General features: G+C 40.2%; 1 protein-coding gene across 1 annotated transcript in view; it reads left to right on the forward strand.

Moving 5' to 3' along the window:
• Nucleotides 1-22,410, forward strand: part of FYB2 (FYN binding protein 2) — a 62,308-nt gene that overhangs the window by 21,538 nt on the left and 18,360 nt on the right. The window contains 8 exon segments of the mRNA XM_045584565.1: nucleotides 1,036-1,070; nucleotides 4,034-4,061; nucleotides 6,530-6,630; nucleotides 9,508-9,667; nucleotides 16,601-16,715; nucleotides 16,806-16,846; nucleotides 20,395-20,458; nucleotides 21,371-21,466. Coding sequence (XP_045440521.1) covers nucleotides 1,036-1,070; nucleotides 4,034-4,061; nucleotides 6,530-6,630; nucleotides 9,508-9,667; nucleotides 16,601-16,715; nucleotides 16,806-16,846; nucleotides 20,395-20,458; nucleotides 21,371-21,466 — 640 coding nt within the window.

The raw sequence follows: 22,410 nt of genomic DNA on the forward strand, positions 1-22,410 counted from the left end.
ATAACAGTGTACAATTACCCAAGTTGACTTGCATATTACTGATCACCCACCCAGAATTTTAGGTCTGTGTGTCAACAATTCCACATGGGTAGTTCCTACAGAAAACCTAGGGTTTCCTTTCCTTTAAGAATGGGTTGTATGTTTAGAATAATTATAGCTTAGGAATGCAACATGATGTTTGGTCAGTTTTTCTAAACTAAAGCCTCAGGACTCTATCAGAGAAAGAAAAAAAAAAGGAAATGGGGAGGGAGGTCCCACTCATTATGCACTCATTAACAGTAAGGGAAAACTTTTATAGATAACTTTAAGCAAAGAAACATCAAACTAGCAACTTTGTCAAAAAATGTCACTTTCTATACAATGGTGACCTGCTAGGTACATTAGGTTTCTTACATCAACTCCTTTAATCTTCCCATTATCTCTATATGGCAGGTACCAACTGACCCCATTTCACAGATGAGTAAGATGAGGTTCAAAGAAATGAAGTAATGTGTTTGCATCTACAGGTAGTATCAGGACTGGGTTTTTAACTCAAATTCTTGCCACTACTCATGTTTGTTAGGTTGGCATCATGTCATTAAATAATATCCACAGAACTATTGAAAAAAATCAAAAGGTCTGAGTTGGTGGTCTGGCTCCTCTTTAGCAATCATCTTGTTGAAATGGGATGTAAACTGTTTCTGATTCTTTTTCCCCCTTTCCTTTTCCTTTCAAGTTTGTCTTCTGAGTGGTAACACTCAATCTCAGTGATTTCTCTTAATCATAGGGAAGGAATGTATTTACCCAAACAGGAAACTCAAAATTGTTTCAAATGTTTTCATTGACTATACATTCCTTCCTGGAAATCCCCACAAAATTAAAACCGTGGTCACTGACCCAGAACTTCCCAAACCACCTTGACAAAGCCTCACAGAGATCCGTGTGGAGGCAGAGAACACTGAACTCTGTGGTCTTGCATAATTGATTTCACACTGGGTACTGTACAAAACCAGTATTATAAGGAACTGCTCTAATTATTTTTCATCTTTATTTTAGCAACTTATGAAGTTGGAATTGAAGAACGCCAAAAGGTATTGTTTCCTCTCTTTTTTATTTTTAAATATATGTATTTTTTATTTATTTCAGAAAGAAAGAGAGAGAGAGAGAGAGAGAGAGACATTAATGATGAGAGAGAATTGCTGATGGGTGACTCCTGTACAGCCCCACTGGGGATCGAGCCCAAAACCCGAGCATGTGCTCTGACCAGGAATCAATTCATAGGTTGACACTTAAGCACTCAGTCATGCCAACCGGGCACTTCCTTTCTTCTTACAACTTTCGAATTACCATATTTTTCGGACCATAAGACGCTCCGGACCATAAGACGCACAAGTTTTTAGAGAAGGGAAATGAAGAAAAAAAGATTCTGAAACAAATAGTGTCCTAAAATATTTTATGTGCATTAAAACCCAACATCACAGTCATAAACACATGTAATCAACCCTGTAAAGTAAACAGCAGCATTTAGAACCATTTTAGAGCCGGGCAAGCACACAGAGACCAAAACCCGAGCATGTGCTCTGACCAGGAGCACATGTAAAAAAACTTTTTTTTTTAAAGTATATGTGTAGGCTATATTTGGACCATAAGACGCAGGGACTTTTTCCCCCCACTTCTGGGGGGGGGGGGGGGGGGAGTGCGTCTTATGGTCCGAAAAATACGGTAAAACAGTGTGAAGAGGTGATTCTGAAGTAGTTTCTATTAGGAGGAAGACCTTGTTGTCAGTTTTCCCCTGATGTCTGAGGCTTAGATTCCAGCTAATAAGGTTTGGAAGCCTGAGTCCCAGTGTCAGAGGCAGATGTGTGATGAAATGGGAAACACTGATCCTCATCCACTCCCAGCCCCTCATTTTCGGTACCCAGCACCATTGGCTTTTACTAACTGTCTCTTCGGGGAGAAGATATCTTTGGCACAAGACAAATTTGCACATCCCAGGCTTTTACAAGCTGTCCAAAACCTCCAAGACACATCCTCTGGCCTCCTGGCAGGCACGGCGCCAGATGACTCTTTGGAGGCAGTGTAGCAACTTGATTAGGGCCCAAGTACCATCCCTGGCATCAATCCCAGCTGCTGGCTATGCAGCTTGAGCCATTTCCTCACCTGTAGAAGAGAGGTAACAGAAATACCCACCTCTGGGTTTGCTGTGAGAATAACTATAAGAGTCAGTGCCTGGAGTCTGGTCCATGCATATGATCTCTCCCAGCTCCCATTGTATCTTCTGATGTGTTCTCCAAGAGGGCAAGGGAGTGTGTGCCTGTGATTACCACACCTGTAGTGGCAGTCAGTGCAGAAGGGGCCCAGTATATATCTCACTGAAATGCTATGAGAACTAAGTGAGACAGAGCAGATAAGCACCCAGCACTGCAGCTAGCACACAGTAGGCACTCACCTAACGCTATGACTGGGCCCATTAGGGTTCTATTTTTCTCACTAGGTACCATTAGGCTAGAGCCGTGGTCAACAAACTGCAGCTCTTGAGCCACATGCTGCTCTTTGGCCCCTTGAGTGTGGCTCTTCCACAAAATACCACGGCCTAGGCAAGTCTATTTTGAAGAAGTGGCATTAGAAAAAGTTTAAGTTAAAAAAATTTGGCTCTCAAAAGAAATTTCAATTGTTTTACTATTGATATTTGGCTCTGTTGACCAATGAGTTTGCCAACCACTGGTCCAGAGCCTTTAACTTTCTGCTCCAGTTTTCTTGCTTACTAGAAAAGACTGCTCATCAGTGGCTAGAAAACTATAGGTGATTATTATTCCTACTAGCGAGTACAGAAGCATTCTAGTAAAATGCTTCCCTTACCTGGCAATGTGGGCAAATAATCAGCTTCTCTGTGCAGTACGCTCTCTGAAGGACCAAATTGTTTCTCTCGCAAAAAAAAGCAGCGTGAACGTATTCTTCATTTTAAACTAAAACTTTCAGCCTTCAAACATGTTTAAGGTCCTCTTAGAATTTTCTCTCCTGGTGGCTGGAAACTTCAGTCACCCTTTCCTGGTGACAGAGCGCAGGGGGCTGAGTGGGCACAGTCCACGCTCCTCCTCGAGAGACACTCTTGGTCCCCTGCAGGTGCAGCGACTGGTTGCCGTCACACAAACCACAAGTCTGTGATGTCATTGTTTTCTGACAATTGTCATTTCTTTTTACTCTCACTATCTTCGTGTCTATCAGTGAGTCCCTTGTGTGCTCAGGCGGGTATGGACCAGGTCTGTGTGTGCCAGGCACTGGTGCGTACAAGGTAGGAACTTCATCCACAGCATCACTGGTGAGTGGGTACACTGCTTCCACTATACTGGTAAGAACTCAGGGCCTGGAAGGGCAGAGATCTGAGATGAGGTCTGTATCCCTGGTCCTACCAGTGCTGCCATCCGAGTGGCTAGATGATACAGGAAAGAGAAACCGGCATGCTGAGCTGCTGGGCCTCGACTATGTGACAGAATTTTGGATACTGAGATAGTCTCTGTTTTCTCCAGCACTGTGATGAGTAAATACATGAGGGGCTGTGTTGTCATCAGTGGGACACAGTTTTAATGGAGTCAAACCCAGACCACAAGAGAGCTGAATTTGGGTAACTGGATGCATGATCAGCATGGGAGAATTCCCAGCATAACCTGCACACTCACCAATTTGTCCACTGAAATACTGTATTGCGCAAATATTACAAATTTGTACTTCTTCATATGACTTAAAAGCTTTCTATTCTACAGATGCATTCCTGGAAAGGTATGCATGCAGTAAACTGTTTATTTTTCTAAGTGAAATCAAACATTCCCGCTGGCATACACTGTCACTTCAGAAATGCTTGTTTTCTTTTTGGGTTGACCTTCAGCTCCACTGGGAACAGTTCATAGAAGCTTCTGTTGTCAGTGTCTACATTTGCTTGTGCTGATATCTCACCCACCTCTCTTTGCAGTATGGTCTCTAATTATCTGTAACCAAGCAGAGACCTAATTGGTGAGGGTAGGTTTATGAAAATGACCACTTTCCTCTTCACTTTCAGCCTTGGAAGAGTTTTCTCCACCAAGAACATAGGTGAGTTTTATCTTCAGAAGGAAAGGGAGTAATCCAGCCCCTGATGACCAAACTAGTGTCCCCTATGGCATAGCTCTGATTCCAATGCCTGACTTGGCTCAGCACTCCAGTCCTGTCCAGGCACCTGATGCAGAGAAGGAGCTCAGGGACCCATCCCTATCGCCTTGCTCCAACCACAATGCTCTCATTCAGCAAATGGGAGCCATTTTCGAGCCACTGGGACTTCACCAGTTACGGAGGCCACGCCACTCTCCTCAGAGACTCTTGGAGTAGAGGAAGTGTCACACAATCCAGCAGGGATGGAACTATCATGGGAATCTCCAAGAACTTAACATTTCCCAAGCACACCTTGCTGTCTCAAGTCCCTTTGCCTTTGCCCATTTAATTACCTCACACCAACTTAATGATCTGGCAACTCCCTACTAACCATCAAATGTCCCTCCTATAAGAAACCTTCCTTGATTCCCCTCCTCTAGGGAGAGATAACAGTCCCTTCCCCTGTGGCACCACTGTAAGGTGCACATGAGTTCACACTAGTGTCACTGTGCATTCTGTTTGTTAGCATGCCTGTTGATTCTCACCCTCCTGCCCACCCTCTTGCTGTGAGCTCCTTGTGGGCAAGGCCCATGTTTTCTTGTGCTTGGTGTTCCTGGCCCAGTCAGTTTGAACAAGACACATTTCAAGTGTTCAATAGCCACATGTGGACTGTGGCCACTGTATTGGATGGTGCAAATGTAGGCTTTATCTGATAGGTCAGGGAGAACCATGAAAGAGTTTCAAAGCAGAGATAATGCACCTTTTCCCCCACAATATTATTCCTGTAAATCACAATATTATGTGTGGAAACTCTTGGGCAAGGCCTGGGGGGTAGGAAGATGGACTACAAAGCACATAATACGTCAATAAGGCAGGTAAATGCTTTAGAGTAGGGTAGGGAATGTTCGGCCCAAGGGCTGTATGAGGCCCCCAAAATCATTTGATCTGGCCCTGCCAAGACATTAGGAGTAACTTACTTAAGTGGTTGACCAAATATGACAGGCTAATTTTTAAATTGATAATTTTGTATGGCCCATGAATGATGTTATAAATATCTAAATGGCCCTTGGCAGAAAAAAGGGTTCCCCACCCCTGCTTTAGAGGAAATATCAGTAATTGCAATGGGAACAAAAGAATTGGGTGATTCTAACCTAGCATATGCTGTGATGAAGAAGAGGGCAGGCTTTCAACACTTTCATCACATTTCATTCTTATGGCAACCATGGAAATTGGCATTGTGACCTTTCATTTATACATGAGAAAATTTGATTTTTAGGAAGGTTAATCTTAGACTTTTAGAAAGAGGGACACTGGGCATTAGGACCCAGTCCTCATTTCACAGCCCCTGTTCATCACAGGAAAACCAGTAAATGCTTCAATGGTGGACCAGAGTGCTCAGGAATTAGATGAATGAATGAAACTCCTTAAAACTCTTTCCCTCCCTCGTCTTTCAGAACAGCACTCTTTTCTAATGTTTCTCCCTTCTTCCTGCCCACCTCTTCTTTCACTGAAGGGCCCTTCTTTTTCTGCCTTCCATCAAAACATGGTTGTAGAACCATCTAGTTCATGATAAGGCCAGAAACGGAACTTCTCATGTAAATGCTGATTCTGTCCTTGCCTGTTTTCTCATTCACTCTCTGCCTTGACTCTATCCTTTTCCAGGACAGCTGCTGTCCACATACTGGTGCACAGCAGTCCTTCATGTCATTGGGAACATCGTGCCCTGCTCTTGCTACCCTGGAACAACCAGCACCAGTAGGGAGTGATTAAGAGAGTCCTGCCTCTTTGTAACTTGATTTTTAGGTAGTTGTCAAGACAAAGCAGAGGAATTGGAGACAGATGCATAGGCACTAAATTATAATACAAGATGGAAAGACAGGGTATTACAGATAAGGCATGACTGCTGGAGAGAACCAGAGGTAGATTCCAGAGGTATCGATAATATGACTTGGACAAATTGAGAAGGGTGCTGTGTGTTTCAGCAATAGAAGATGTGGAAGGCGTGTCTGACAAAGTAATGGAAGTAAAAAGGGAGAATTGCTCAAAGTAGCATAGGTTGGGGGGATTGTCAGAGTCTAGACTAGAACAAAAGTGCTGGATGGCGCAGAGGGAGATGGGGTGGAAAGAAAAGTATGGGCCAGACCATTATGGGACTTAAGTTTTATCCTACAGGCAATGGGGAGTTATTAGGCAATTTTGAGTAGAAATTTACTCTGGCATTGATTGGAGCAGACAGAAACTCACAGAAACTGTCTATTGTTGGCCTGCTCCTGGTCCCCTTCACCTAAAAAAAAAAAAAGAAGAGAGAAATTGATGTGTTTAAATTCATTTTTCCCATTATTTTTTTTTTAAAGGATTGAATGGTACATTATTATCTAAATACTCTAAACTTCCCTTTTTTTTCTGGATATCTCTTCACATTTCAGACCTCAATGTGAGGATCAAGATAAAAAAATAAAGGAAAAAGAGCCACATGAAGTGGAACCTCAGAAAACAGAAAAGGATCTACATCTAGACCTAATTTGCAAGGTATTTGTATTCCAGGGCTCTAGCCTAACAGTCCACTATAGCTGTGTCACATGATCCATTCACAGGGTGACTTTTTAGAGAGTGAGGCATGCAGTTCTCAGACAAGGGCAGAAGATGCAGGAGGTTTTGGAGGCATTTTAACAAAGATAGGAACGTGACAACAACACTGAGCTCCAGCCTGGGATTTTCCACTGAGTACCCCCTCGCAGGCCTTTGCAGTAGGGTGGGGCTGGTGTGAGTCCAACAAGGCTCCCAGTGGGCAAGACACAGATGCTCAGGTGCCAACAGTGCACTTGCACATGCCTGGAGGGAGGATTCTGTGCTCTTTGTCTCTTAAGTTCTGAAATCTCATCTGTAAAATGAGACTATCATCCCCATTCCTACCTCAGTCATGATGATAAGATAAAATAATGTACATGGAAGTGCTTTGTAAGCCATAACTTACCATAAAATGAAATGTATTATTATTGTCTATTGATTGACTGGTTAGTTGATAGTTTATTAATATTAAATACTTTATATGTGTGTGTACTGATATCCAGTTGACAGTACTCCCTCTAAAGCAGTGTGATTGGAGGCTTAAATAATAGATTCCACCAGGGCTACTGCTAGTGCTTAAAAAATTCTAGATATCTGTATAATATCTACCTGTATAGAAACCTTATAATATCAAATTGTCTCAGATTCTTCTGAAGGGATTAGATATATCAGCTTGTTGGTGGTGTTAGCCTGAGCTAATGTGCTATCCTAGGATAGGGCTGAACCAGGTTGAATGTTTACAGAGTATCACAAAGCACTATAATGCAGAGAATTATGAAAGACAGGAACCAGCCTAGCCAGTATGGTTCAGTGGTTGAACACATGCTCGGGTCGTGGGTACATGTTTGGGTTGTGGGCTCAATCCCTAGTAGGAGGTTTGCAGGAGGAAGCCAATCAATGATTCTATCTCATTACTGATGTTTCTCTCTCTCTCTTCCTCTCCCGTCCTCTCTGAAATCAATAAAAACGTATCTTTTAAAAAGAGAAAGACAGGAAAAGCCAGAGAAGCAGCACTGTGTGTTAAGGCCAGAGGTAAAGGGCAGGGGCAAGGCCAGGGCCATAAATGGGGGATGATGTCAGAGGTCAGTAAAGCATTAATCAGGAGCTTATGAGAAAGGCAGTAGAGGAGCCTGATTAAGGTTTATTGACCATTAAAGAGCAAAAGCGGGATGTGTTCTCAGTGCTGGGCATGTGACAGAAGCCAGGTATGTGATTAGACATATTCCTACATTCATTGAGTAGATTTAAGTTTTGGATATTATTAGAAGTTATTTGGAATGTGTTAGACAAATGTGGTGAGCAGTCTACTGGGCAGTGCTCTTTGGAGTCAAAAACAAACTATAAGTCAGTAGATACATAATCTACTGTGATACAAGCTGACTCTAGGGCACAATCCCAAGGACAGGCCCCATGAGGATCAATATGCACTACTTTATATGGGCTACACTGTGAGCAGGCAGCCACCATACCCGTGTGAAACATTGACTTTCCTACTTCTTTCACTTTTCCCATTTAAAAACTCATTCTTAGCTATATGACTAAAAGGAATGCCCCTCCTAACACTGTCCTCTTAGTTTGCTCAGATCCCACCAAGACCTCGGGAAATTCCATGCCTTTTATCTGTTGGTTATTTTAGCTTTTTTTAAGAACTTTCAAATATGTCATCATAGGCAACCCTCATGTCCACTTGTGATCAGAAGGGCAGTAATCCCTTCTCCTGTGTCATGTGATCATTAGAAAACACTTAGATGGCCAGAAATGTTCGGATTTTCCTCTGTCTCCAGTGTTTCTTCCCTTAGTCTATCCAGATCTTTCTGGAGTGCAAATCTGAACAGGTTTATTTCCTACCTGGTTCCCTGTCACTGTGAGGTGAAGCCCACAAGCTGCCTCCAATACAAAACCCTTCCCAACTCAGCCCCATTCTATCTTGTCTTTTTAGTCTCATTTCCTGTCTTCCCCTATTCTTTCCCCCTGGCCCCTTCAAGGCATCCCTTATCAGTAGCTTCCATACAATCCTCAAGGGACACTAAATACCACTTGCCTTTACTCATGCTAATTTATCTTTCAGTGGATCCTTTAGCCCCTCAATCAATCTCTTACTTATATTTTAAAACACAATTTAATAAAAGCCTGCCTTTGAAGTCTTCCAAACCCTATCTCTTAAAACCAAGAGATTTTACCTCCTCCTAATCTCTGTTTCATCTCAGTGAGCAATATTGTTGTGAAAAGCTTGCCACATTATACCTTAATTATTTGTATGTATGGTTTCTATGCATACAAACTACTGTGTAGGTAGCACCTCTCCATTTCCAAAGGATAGCATGTTTTCTCAACTTCAATAAGTGTTCAACAAATGCTGGAAAGAGTTAAGTAGGAATGGAAGGATGGTGGGTAAAAAGGTAAAATTTCAGGTGAAATAAGCCAAGTATTCCTTAGTGATCAAAAGCACAGGGGAATAAAGTCAAGTCCTGCCTCTGTATATTACTAGCTGTGTGACCAGATGTCAGTTATTTAACATTCCAAACTCTTTATCCAAAACACTAAGGACATTTCCCCAATGAGGTGTCATGAAGATTAAGTGAGATTAAATCTATAAGAACCTGCCTCTGGTCAGTGCTCTATTTTGTCCTGCTGTCCTTCTGTGACCAGCATTTGTTGGGCATTCAGAGATGAACAAAAGACAAAGTATGAGTCCTCATGAAATTTAGAATCTAGTAAGACAGAATTAAATAAAATAATAAGTGCTATCTGTGAGGAATTAATAAATAGCATGAGCAACCAGAGAACTAAACAGGTAAGTCAAAGCCCTTCAGTACTTTCCCTGTTGCATGTGTTTAGGTGGGTTCCTATGAAGAGACACCTGGAAAAGTCCCAATGATGAAAGTTCAGAGACATATGAAGAGCCCGCTGGCCAGAGAGCAGGATGCTGTGATTGACAGCATCCAGAGAAAGGCCTACCCCCAGGACCCAAAGCTGGCCAGGCATTCCCAAGGCCAATGTAAGTTGCATTTCTTTCTGGTTCTCTTCACCATTATAATATTACTAGAGGCCCAGTATGCAAAATCACGTGAGACCCAGAGTCCCACCCACTGCCACCGCGAGACCCATCAATGCACCTCCTGGTGTCCAGTAGTTTGGTCATTATGGTATTACAGCATGACGTCCACTGGCCTTTTATATATTAGATTTTTAAATGATGCATTGCCAAGATTTTAATTTATTTTCTAAATATTTATTGAACATTTTTTATGTATCAAGTAACTTGGCCTAGTAAGGCAGCTGAGCAGTAGTGGAAAGAGCACTGGACATAGAGGCAGAAGACCTGAGTTCAATCTAGATGCTAATACTTATTAACCATAGGGTAAGTAACTTCATATTCCTGCTGCTGGGTTTCTTTACTTATAAAAAGAGATCATAATGTGGGCCTCACAAGGGTTTTTTGAAGACTAAATTAAAAGGTATGCCACATAATAGATACTCAGCAAATGTTTGTTCCTTCCTTTTAACTTACCAGATCCTAATGGGTTTGTTTTTGTAGGCCCAAGTAATTGACACATTGATGCTATATTATGATATCATTACTTTAAGCTGCATTTTTCCTTCATGCTAGTTAAGACATTTGATTATAAGTAACAGTAATCAAATCATATTATCTTAAGAGAAAACGAAAGGAAGAAAGGAAGAAAGGAAGAAAGGAAGAAAGGAAGGAAGGGAGGGAGGGAGGGAAGGAGGGAGGGAGGCTCACCTAGCAGAAAGTCTGGGAAGAGCTGGATCCAGGGACACAAGCAATACTATAAGAGTTCAGTATTGCTCCTGGCTCTGTTCTCTCTGGGTCACTTCACTTTTGGACAAATCCTACCCCTGTGGAGGCAAGATGGCATCTAGCAGTGACAGGTTCAGACCCTTTCCTCTTAGGAACCCAGAGGAAAAATGGAAATTGTCATATTCTCAACAGTTTTAAGAAAAAGCCCAGCTCCGAATCTTACAGGCTCTGTTTAGGCCACATGCCATCCTTGAACCAGTCCTTATAAATGGGGAATCTGATGTCCTGGTTGATCCAGCTGGGTCATAAACTCACCCCTGGAGCTGGGGGTAGAATCAGATCTAATAAAACTACCTAACCTAACGCCAGATTGCTAGATTTCCCAAGGAAAATAAGAGGGCCATTAATCAGAAAAGAAAACATAAAAGGAGACACTGGATAGACAAAGAAAACAGGTGTCCACTCCAGCCCAATAAGCCATAGCAAACCACTGATATTTCAAAAAGTGTGAGAATCAGAGTTGTAAGCAGAATAAATTTGTAGTGATCATGAGATGGATTTAAGGACCCCAGGCTAGTGAGTCTCATCCCTATCACACACCTTCCCTGTACACCCTTTGCTCTATGCTCAGCTTACTGGCTAAGTGTTCCTGTAACTTTGCTCGATCTCTTTCCTCTGTTTGAAATGCCTTTCTGCTGATTCTCTGCCTGGTGATGTGCTGTGAATCCTTTCAGGTCTGTGTCAAAAGTCACTTCTTCTGAGGCCTCACCTGCCTCAGTCTATCTCTGCTTTCCCACGCTCTGGGGACCACAATTCCTCTCACCTGTTTCCATGACATTTCACAACTGAATGACCACATTTCCATGTTAGGCTTTAGAGTTGAGAATTTCAGGACTCAGGACCACTATATACAAATCCTGTAACCTTGGAAAATTTACTTACTCGCCTGTGCAAATGAGGCGGCTACTGTTTATTTCCCAGTGCTGTTTTGTCACTGCATCTAAAGTGGCTGGTTCCTATGCTAAATGATTGTTAGTTCTCTTCATTTATTCTCATTTCTGGAAAACCATATTATGCTTACATTATAATTCATTGAGTACATGTGTCCCTGCCATGGTGTTCTGTGAGCACATTGAAAATCAGAGATCATTGGGTATTTTTCTCTGTATCTCCATAACATGGCCATCAGCTGCCTAACAAAACTTTGGTAAGTAAAGGAAAATAAATCAAACTTTAGTTTCTGACAATATAGTAGATGAGATAATCTGACTGCCCTGACAAACAAGATTTCTTTTTAAATTTATGGAAGTATCACAGAACTGATATAAAAAGAAAGCATCTACACACCTGCAGCTACAGGACTCCTGGGAAGTGAGTGAGTGCCAAGCTACTCTTTTGCCCTGAGGGTTTTTACTGAGCTCTGAGTCCCCTGAGCTCCTGTTCTGACTGCACTGCATGCAGAGTACAGGGGCTGCACCCCAGGGCCTGCCTAGAGTGAGTTTATAATAGGAGAATTCTGTATAAATTTGGGACCCCCAAAGGATTACATCCACCCTTTAAGAATAAGCAAGACTGTGCCTATAGCAAGTACTGTGTTGTGTACTTATAAATATGTTACAATGGTAGCTTTAATGTATTCTTACCACAATGAAAGACTTTTTCTTTTAAAAAATATATGGTAGGGGAGACATAGCTAATGAAATGAATGCGAAAGTACAGAGGTAACATTATTTAAAAATCATGCCTTAAGGTGTGAAATGATGGAATTATTTAGAGTATAGGAGGAAAGTGGAAGAGAGGAAAGTAAGTTGAAGTGAATGAAAGAGTTAAATGAGAGCCCTGAATATGATGTCCATGGAGAGTCCCTATAAATTCAGGGATTATGCCATGATGAAAACAGCTGAAGAAGATTTTTCTGAGTAATCCAAACATTCTCCTAGAGCACAAAGGGGGCTGCTGAACCCATTAATAAGTTTATGCAATTCTTATGATGAGCAGCACAAAGGGCTTAGTTGAGGAGAGTAGGTATGAAACAGAAAAGTTTGGAAAAAATACAAGTGTTTTTTAATATTCCTATTCAATAAGCCTATTCTGAAAACATGTATTGCTCCTTTGATTGAAAAAATTAAAAAAAAGAATTTCTAGGCAGAAGGAAAATAATCCCACATAGAAAATTCTGATTGCAAGAAAGAAAGCTGAGCAAAAGTATTCATAAAATAAAGCAATATTAGTGCCAACATTGACATTAATAACACATACATTGGGAAGGTGATCAAATTTGAAACCTTCTAAGGTTTTTGATTGAGAGTAACAATATTCACTTTAGCCTTAAAAGTATTAGAATAGCCAGGATATAGCTAACAAAAGATAACAAAAAATAAAAGGCATACAGAGTAGAAGATACTTGATTTAGAACAAAGGACTAAATATCTTTGTATCCAGAAAATATAAAATGGAAGTATTGTATATTTCCATAAACATCCTGTATCCAGAATATATAAAATTGAAATCAATCAGGAAAAAAAATTGGGAAAATTCTCTAAATATCTCTGGTAAAGAGACGCTTCACCAAAGAGGTTATCCAAAAGGCAAGTACACTATATACAGCTGTTCACGTCTCAGGGAAATGCAGATGAAACCTACAATATAACACTACATGCCGAGCAAAATAGTTAAAATTTAAAAAGACTATATCAAGTATTAGTAAAGTTATGAACAACCTGAATTCTCCTCTGCTGCTGAGATTATAAACTGGAATAATCACATTTGAAAACTGTTCAGCAGTTTCTGTTAAAATCATATATATATATATATATATATATATCTCCTATGATCTAGCAATTCCATACCTATTCTTATATCCAATAGACATATGGTTACCAAGACATATATAACATATTCATAGAACTTTTTTTTATCATATCCTTACATTGGAAGCTGTTCATATGTCCACCAAAAATAGAATGGAAAAATAAATTACAATATATTCACACAATGGAATAGTTATAGGATTGAACAAATTAGAACTATATCCAACAATATAGATGACTCTCACACAATTAATATTTAATGAAATTTGACACACCAAAAAGGACATTTGAAATTATTCCGTTAATATAAAGTTCAAAATATGCAGTATTCGCCTCTGGTATTAGAAATAAGGAGAGTGGTTCCCTTGTGGAAGGTAATAGTGACTAAAAGAAAGCACAAGAAGGCACTGTAGGTCACTGGCACTATGGCTTTTTTATTTGTTTTATATATGTTGAATACATTAATAAATTCAATTTGGGACAATTTGTTGAGCTTATGAGGTGTGCCCTTTCCTGTATATTTTACTCTAATTGAATTTTAAAACATGGTAGGGTAACTGTTAAAAGACAGGCATAACACACATACCTTTTAAACAAAACAAAAAAGAAAAGGAAAGAACAAAATGAAGAAAAAAGAAGAAATCTCAAACAAAAAAAGAGGAAAATGGAGGGGGGGAGGGAACAAATATAAGGTATGTAATAAGATAATATATGTAAATCTATATATATAAAAGCCTAAGCGACCATTATGGCTGGTCGTGCATGCCATTATGACTGGTCAGTGCATGTCACAGCAACTGGTCAACTGGCCTGAACAACCAGTTGACCAGTTGTTGTGACATGCACTGACCACCAGGGGGCAGATGATTCTCAATGCTGAAGCTGTCCCCTGGTGGTCAGTGCACTCCCACAGCCACCCTCCCGCGGCTGGCCAACCTCCCACGGTGCCTCCCCACATCCTACAGGCCCCAATCGCTCCAATCAATCCTTGACCCATGCACAAATTTGTCCACTGAGCCTCTAGTTTAAAATATTGGCAGACACTATAAATTTAATACACAAAAGCTTCTTGTTAGAAGATATATGCATTGAAGATATTTTTTGTTTTTTATTTATTTATTTTTTAAATATATTTTATTGATTTTTTTACAGAGAAGAAGAAAGAGAGATAGAGAGCTAGAAACATCGATGAGAGAGAAACATCGACCAGTTGCCTCTTGCACACCCCCTACCGGGGATATGCCTGCAACCAAGGTACATGCCCTTGACCGGAATCAAACCCGGGACCTTTCAGTCCGCAGACCGATGATCTACCACTGAGCCAAACAGGCTTCGGCTATTTTTTTTTTTTTTTTTTTTTTAATTAGAGCACCTTTTATGTGCCAGCACTGTTCAAGGAGCTGAGGGTATAACAGTACACAAAACAGACAAATATTCCCATCTTCATGGAGGTTACATACTTAGCAGAAGGGACAAATGATCTATAAACATAAAATAGCCACTGTGTGGAATTGTAGTAAATGTAATGGGGAGGAGAGGAATAAAGCAAGGAAAGAGAATTAGGGAGACTGGTGGAAGTATTAGAAGTAGTAATTTTTAAAGCGCTCATGCAACCTCAAAGACCTTAAGCAGATGAGGAAGTGAGCCATAGGGTAAAAATGTTCTGGTGAGAGAGGGAAAGTAGCGATTCTGTCTGAGGCAGAAGCCATTAGCTGTGTTGGTGGCAAGAAGCCATTGTGCACAGCAGAGTGACTGAAGGAACGTAGAGTTGGAGATGAGCTCATAGATAACAAGCAACTTTTCTAGACTATTGCAAAAACCTTGGCATTCACTCTAAATGGGATTTTTTTTAAAAAAAAAGAATGGAAAGTTTAGAGCACACAAATGGAGTTATCATACTTGTGTCTTAAAGAACCATCCCAGATTCTGTCTTGAAAACAAAAGGTGAGATAAATCAGGGGACCTGTCAGGAGTTCGTTGCAATAAGTAAGCTGAGAAATGACAGTAACTTGGAGGAGGATGTCATAGCAGAATCATTGAGATGTGTTTAGATTCAGGATGTAACGTGAAAATAGAGCTGTGGGTTGGAAGTGGGATATGAGAGAGAAAGGAGGTGAGGCTATCTGCAAGGGTTTGGACCAGAGCAACTGGAAGGATGGAATTGCCACTTTTTATTGAGTTGGGGCAGATTGCAGGCAGAGCAGATTTGCAGAGAGAAGTCATGAGTTTGGTTTTGGAACACTATATATTTAGACAAGCAAATGGAAATGGTGTATCTAGATGGAGTATCTAGCATTAATCAGAGATGTCTAAGTTAGAGCTGTAACTTTGGGAGTTGTCTATGTCTAAAAATGAAATCACAAACATTTACATTTGCCTCTGCCAAAAGGAACAATTGAAAGAAGAAAGAAAAAATGCCCAAACTAAGAATTAAGCAACTTTGTGTTCAGCATCTTTGTTTTGTTTTGGAGAAATTCATTGCTAACTCCTTAAGAAAAAGCAAGACCTTATGCCTCAGAGAGCTGACTTCATTGAAATAGTTTGTGGCCTGTGTGCTAACTGACTTCTTGTCAGAGGATAAAATCTTGTTACTGGGTTCATTTAATTAATAGACACAACTCAATTTGCTTATTGTTTATTTGGAAGATATGTTACCACTTATTTCTAATTAATATTTGAAAATATTTCTAAATCACCCATACTCTAAATATTAACCTATGCCAGCTGATAAAAAGGAGAAAGTTTTATGGTTATGACAAAATTACAGCGCTATGAAATAAACCACCTGCATTTAACAGGCCAGCTACTTGTGCAAACACCCCAGTACATTGTTCCATCTGGCAGACCATCTTCTGGCTGATTCCAACATTAATGAATATTAAATGTTGACATACGTTTAGTCAACTTGTTTAAGAAATTTTACTTTAAGGGGACAATAATGCACAAAAGTGGATAAGCTCATTTAGGTGAAGGAAGGAGCCCCAGGGACATACTCTAGAGGATTTCCGCCTTTGAGGTTAGAGATTAGAGCAAGAACCATCTTAAGTAAGTGCACCTCTAGAGTAAGAGGAAGGAGTTGCTGGTTCACTAGGGAACTAGCATCAATCCTTGCCACAATCATGTAAGAGTAGGTGCTATTGATCATTATCCCAACTTTAGAGATGCATAGCTGAGCTTCTGCAAGGAGAAGTGGTTTGCTAAGGGTCATAGACACCAAGATGGTAAACCAGTTTTAGTTCATGCAATCTGCCTTCTCCTATTCTTGCCTCCATTGCCAGTGGGGGGGGGGGGGGGGAGAGTACATTTATTCATTTATTGTAGTGCTCATTCTTCAGGGGTTTCTCTCTTTTCCTTACAGGTGGGTATGTGGAGGCCTTGGGGCTGACAAAAAAAGCACCCAGTCAAGGGGCCTTTTGGCCACATTCCATCTCAGAAGAGACCTACGATGATGTTGAGTACCCTGGGAGAAAAGAGTAAGTGCACCTCAGCCCTTCAGCAGTTTGATGAGAATTTAAAGGCTTTGCAAGACATATGAATGGTTTTTGTTTCTTTTCTCCCCACAGATCAAAGTCAGACTTCTCCAACTCATTTGCCTCAGATAGTGGTAAGTGAGGAAGACATTTCTGAAACTGCCAGTAGCAACTGCTGAGTTCTCAGTGGCTGATTAATGATAACTCACCTTTTGTTTATATTTTAATAATACCGGTTGGGTGGGTAGCAGGGAGCTCAGGGCAGTGCAGTGGGCTAGGGTATGTGTGATAAATACACTGAGAACTGTGAAGTTGAAGATGCTGGTAATGGAACTCCTGTGGCAAAGAAGAAACATTGTTGTAAAATGGTTTCCTTCCAGATCTCTTCACAAAGGAAGTCTGATTATAGGAATGCTTTTACATAAAACACTTTCACAAGTCAACCTTAACATGATCTGAAGGCCTTGAGTAGGTTGTCTTTACCTCCCTCTGCAGCCTGTTCTCTCCCTTTGTACTGTCTTCATCTCTGAGATCTAACCATGCTGATGTTTTTAGCTCCTCTGACTTGCCAGGCTCCTAAGCACCCACCAAGCTCCTACTCCAGGGTTTTTGCATATACTATTCCCTTTTTCTGGAATTTTAAAAAAATTTAATAAATCTTTATTGTTCAGATTATTACAATGTTCCTCTCCTTTACCCCCATAGCTCCCCTCTACCCAGTTCCCACCCCACCCTCTGCCGTTACCTCCCAGCCCACTGTACTTATCCATAGGTGTACAATTTTTGTCCAGTCTCTTCCTCACCCTTCTCCCCTCTTTCCCCCTGAGAGTTGTCAGTCCAATTCCTTTCTATGCCCCTGATTCTATTTTATTCACCAGTTTATTTTGTTCATTAGATTTTTAATTCACTTGATTTTTAGATTCACTTGTTCATAGATATGTATTTGTTCTTCATAATTTTTATGCTTACCTTTTTCTTCTTCTTCCTCTTCTTAAAGAATACCTTTCAGCATTTCGTGTAATACTGGTTTGGCAGTGATGAACTCCTTTAGGTTTTTCCTGCCTGTGAAGCTCTTTATCTGACCTTCAATTCTGAATGACAGCTTTGCTGGGTAGAGTAATCTTGGTTGTAGGTTCTTACTATTCATCACTTTGAATATTTTTTGCCACTTACATATGGCCTGCATAGTTTCTGTTGAGAAATCAGCTGACAATTGTATGGGTGCTCCCATTAGGTAATTAACTGTTTTTCTCTTGCTGCTTTAAATATTCTCTCTTTATCTTTTGCTCTTGGCATTTTAATTATGATGTGTCTTGGTGTGGTCCTCTTTGGATTCCTTTTGTTTGGGATTCTGTGTGCTTCCTTTACTTGTAAGTCTATTTCTTTCACCAGGTGGGGGAAGTTTTATGTCATTATTTCTTCCAATAGGCTTTCAGTATCTTGCTCTCTCTCTCTTCTTCTAGGACCCCCATAATTCTGATGCTGCTACACTTGAAGTTGTCCCAGAGGCTTCTTACACTATCTTCAAATTTTTGGATTCTTTTTTTCTTTTTGCTCTTCTGGTTGAGTATATTTTGCTTCTTTGTATTTCAAATCTTTGACTTAATTCTTGTCATCCTCTATTCTGCTGTTGTGTCTCTGTATAATATTTTTTATTTCAATAAGTGCATGTTAATTTCTAATTGGTCCTTTTTCATGTCCTCAAGGGTCTCACTAAATTTATGGGCCTTTTTTAGAAAATTTAAAAAAAAAATTATAACCATGGTTTTGAACTCTATATCCAGTTATTTGTTTCCCTCCATTTCTTTAGTTTGTGATCTGTTTTTTGTCTCTGCATTTTCACTGCTTCCCTGAGTTGGTAGGATAGCTTTGTATGCTATTTGTCCTATATGGCCCATTGGCTCAGCTTCCCCAATTACCTGAAGTGGACACTCTTGGTGTACCCCTTTGTGGTCTGTGTGTACAGCCTTGTTGTAGTTAAGCCTTGATTATTGTTGGTATCACTGGGAGGAATTGACCTCCAGGCCAATTGGTTGTAAGGATCAGCTGTGTCTACACTGGGAGAATTTCTATGTTGGAGACAGCCTATGAGACAAGACTTGCAAAATTGCAAAAGCCTCTATGCTGGATGGAGCAGAGTCTTAGGGCTGAACAGACAGTCTAGGCTTTCCATCAGCCCTTCCGTATGATGGCCCTGGGTCTCAGTGTCCCTCAGTAATTGCTGCAAGAATTCTAAAAGTAAGCTGCCCTTGAGTTTCGCCCACTGCCAGACAGTCCAGTTTCTCCCCCAATGAAGAAGGATTTCCAGATTCTCGCCTGTACTGGAGTTCAGTATAGTGAGGGAGCTTTCGTTTCCGATCTGCTAGGGAAAGCCAGTGGTGCACTCAGCAGACAGTCCTCTCTTCTCTTACTCATGCATGTGCCTCTAGAGCTCTGCCTTTCATGGTTCCCTTGAGTTTCTGTCTGATAGTCCAGATTCTCCCCATAAGAGCGTGGGTCCCCAAGGTCTCGCCCGGAACTAAGGTTCAGCACAGTCAGGAGCTTTTGTCTCCTTCCTTCTAGAGAAAGCCAGCCAGGCACTCAGCCATGCACAGGTGTGACTCCATACCTCAGCCTTTTGCAGCTCCTCTGATTCTTCGTGTGCTTTCCTCTTTCCTTCTAGTTGTAGAATTTCCACTCAGCCAGCTTTCCTGTGGTTCTGGATGATGTTCATTTTGTCTTTTAGTTGTAGTTTTGAAATTGTTGTATGAGGTAGCAGTTTAGGTGTTTACTTATGCTGCCATCTTGGTTTCTCTCTCTTTCTGGAATTTTCTTTCCTTTCCTGTACCCTTCACCTAATGACTCTTGACTTTTCTTCTGATTTCAGCTCAATCATTACTCCTCCGGTGAACACTCTCATTGATGTACAATCTCAGAACAACAAGTCTCTTTTTTTCATAGCACTTGTCAGTTATAATTTTATATTTATATTATTTCTTTGATTAATAATTCTCTTCCCTTAACCCCTAGCACAATACCAGGTACTTTTTATATAACATTTTAAAAATATTTGTTGAATAAATGAACAAAAAAGTGAAGGAGAGATCAGCAGATGCTACTCTGGGTGTTTTATCCTTCTTAGAATGCCAGAATTTTAGATGGAGAAATCATCTTAGAGATCATTAAACAGAGACATTCAATAGCTCCCCTAAACTCACTGTTCTGAATGTGAACATCCTCCACTGTCAAGGTGAATTCAAAGAATATCTATGTATATTAAGCTTTTGTGTTGGGCTAGGCTAACACCATGCTGTGAAAGGAAAGAATAGTGAAGATGAATTATTTCCCCAGAATTCAACACAATGTCTGATATATAGTAGGCTCTGATTGCTGTATGTTAAATATGCCATGGGAGGGTGGGGGGGAAGGCAGAAGAAAAGAATCTGTTGATAAACCAACTTTTATTGATTTGGATTCAGGGGTAGAAGCAAATATTAATTTTCATATATATATATACTATTTTTATAAAGGTTTAATTATTTTTACCATGTGCTTATAAAAATATGCACATATGTTTCTATAGCAACTATTCAAATAAAAGAAAGATCAAAGTACCTAAGCACCTGGTCAGTATCCAGTAATGTTATTAAATATGAATCTGAACTATTGTCATTATAATGAATGGATTTTTTTTTAATTTCAGAAGAAAATAGTAACGAAATGTATGAAGATGTATACAAAACAAAGAGCAACTCCACAAAGAACGAGTGAGTTTCTCTCTTTTTTGGCTTCCTACCTAATGGCATGTCCTACTAGTTTAGGATGATGAGTTGAAGAAGTAACTTTCTTCCCTGTCCCCACCATCTTTAGAGAGGATTTGCACAGAGAATGGAGGTAAATAGAACACCGGTAATTGTACTCAATCACATGGTATAAATTTAAAATTACATTGCCTTCTCTTTTGAGAAAATGTTCATCTCCCAAAGTAGGGACTTTGGTATTATGTTAGAAAATAAATGAGAAATAAGTAAATGTCAACAAAAATTTGCCTCCATTCCATGGTTTTCAAGAATAAAAGTGGACATTGTTTGTCAAGTTTAGTTATGAGGGCCATGTTGTGGAAAGGAAAACAGCAATAGTCAAAAGCAAGAAGTTTGAGGGTTTAAGGAAAAAGAGGGGATCCATGCTGGTTGGAATAACCTGTAGGTATCACTCCCTCTTTCTACCCCAAAAACAACCCAAGAACATATTTAGAAAAACTTGATTCATCAGCTGGGTAGTCAGTGTTCCAACATTATTGTATGAATCATTGTTGGTAAATTAAAAATCAGTGACATGAATTTTAGGAGCAGGAATTCCTATAAGTTATTTTTAGTATAGTTTGTAAACCATGCTTCCTGAGGCATCTTCTCTAAAAGGAAGACTTTGTTCCATAAACTGCAAAATAGAGACCATTTAGGGTAAACAAACATTTGTATTGAAATATAATAATTCCCTTCATGGCTGACTGGCTTGTGCTATTTCATATTGACACCAAAACAAAGAACAGAGTAGTTGGTGAGGCATTTTCCTGCTCTTCCTTGGGTGGGTGTTCCAAGCCTCTGGCCCTTTTCCTATAGCATCCTTCCATTTCTAGTACTCTCTCAAACGGTGTGTTTCTACCCTCTGATTCCTCTTAGTTTAGATGGCAAAGCTCTTAAGAGACTACAGAGATTCTTCAAGAAAGAAAAGGATAGATTTAAGATGAAGACAACCAAGTTGAAAGAAAATGTAAGGTAAAAAAAAAAGTCCTCTTTTATTTCTCTTTCCAGGAGAGAGTTGGCAGTGCTGGCCTCATAGTCACATAGCCGGGTGCTCTCCATCCTGTTCTCAGACACAGTGGGGAGCATACCAGAAAGTAAAGCCAAAGGCCCTGGCTACCATTTACCTCCTTCTTGCCCATCTTTGGGTGCACCACACTCACAGATGTTAATGAAAAATGACAAAGACCCTTTTTAGAAAATTGATGCAAAAAGGTTATACATAGTACTCAAGGGTAGAGGGAAGTCTCAAGCAAAATCCGGAAAGGAAGCTGACAGCATCACCCTCGGCATATGCTCCTGGTATCTGTAAGCATTATGTTGTTAATTATATCCCTTTATGCATTCTTATTCCATCAAGTTCCAGTGTGTTGTTTTTTGGTGTGGGTTTTTTGTTGTTGTTTTTTTTTGTTGTTTTTGTCTTTTTTGTGTGTGTGTTTTTGGTTTTTTGTTTGTTTATTTTTATGTTTGTTTTTTTGTCTGCAATTCGTAATCTTATTTGCCTCTCTTGAGAAAGGCAATGTGTGGAGAGGGAAGATGAACTTTTCAGCTGATTGGTCTATCTCCAAGTCTTAGGCCTGGAAAGAACTCTCCAGGGTCACCCTGCTAATGACTAATGTTTGGGAGGAATACATTTTCACTGGTAATAAGAAGAGATTGAGACCTAGAGTCTGGATTTTGGTTTCAGCTCTCCCATTTATTCAATGTGTAACTGGGAAAATTCACTTTGTGTTTGCCCCTGTACAGCCTGTTTCCTATTGTATACAGTGAAAGGGAGACCGCATAATCTCTGGAGGCACTTCTGTCCCTCATCTGGAGATAATAGGTGTATAGATATACATGCAGCTCTGTATTGTATGAGGACAGGAAATGGTAATTTGTCAAGGTCATTACAAATACTAACATGAAATTATGTTATT

Source organism: Pipistrellus kuhlii, unplaced genomic scaffold, assembly GCF_014108245.1.
Source record: "Pipistrellus kuhlii isolate mPipKuh1 unplaced genomic scaffold, mPipKuh1.p scaffold_m20_p_2, whole genome shotgun sequence".
Lineage (NCBI taxonomy): Eukaryota > Metazoa > Chordata > Mammalia > Chiroptera > Vespertilionidae > Pipistrellus > Pipistrellus kuhlii.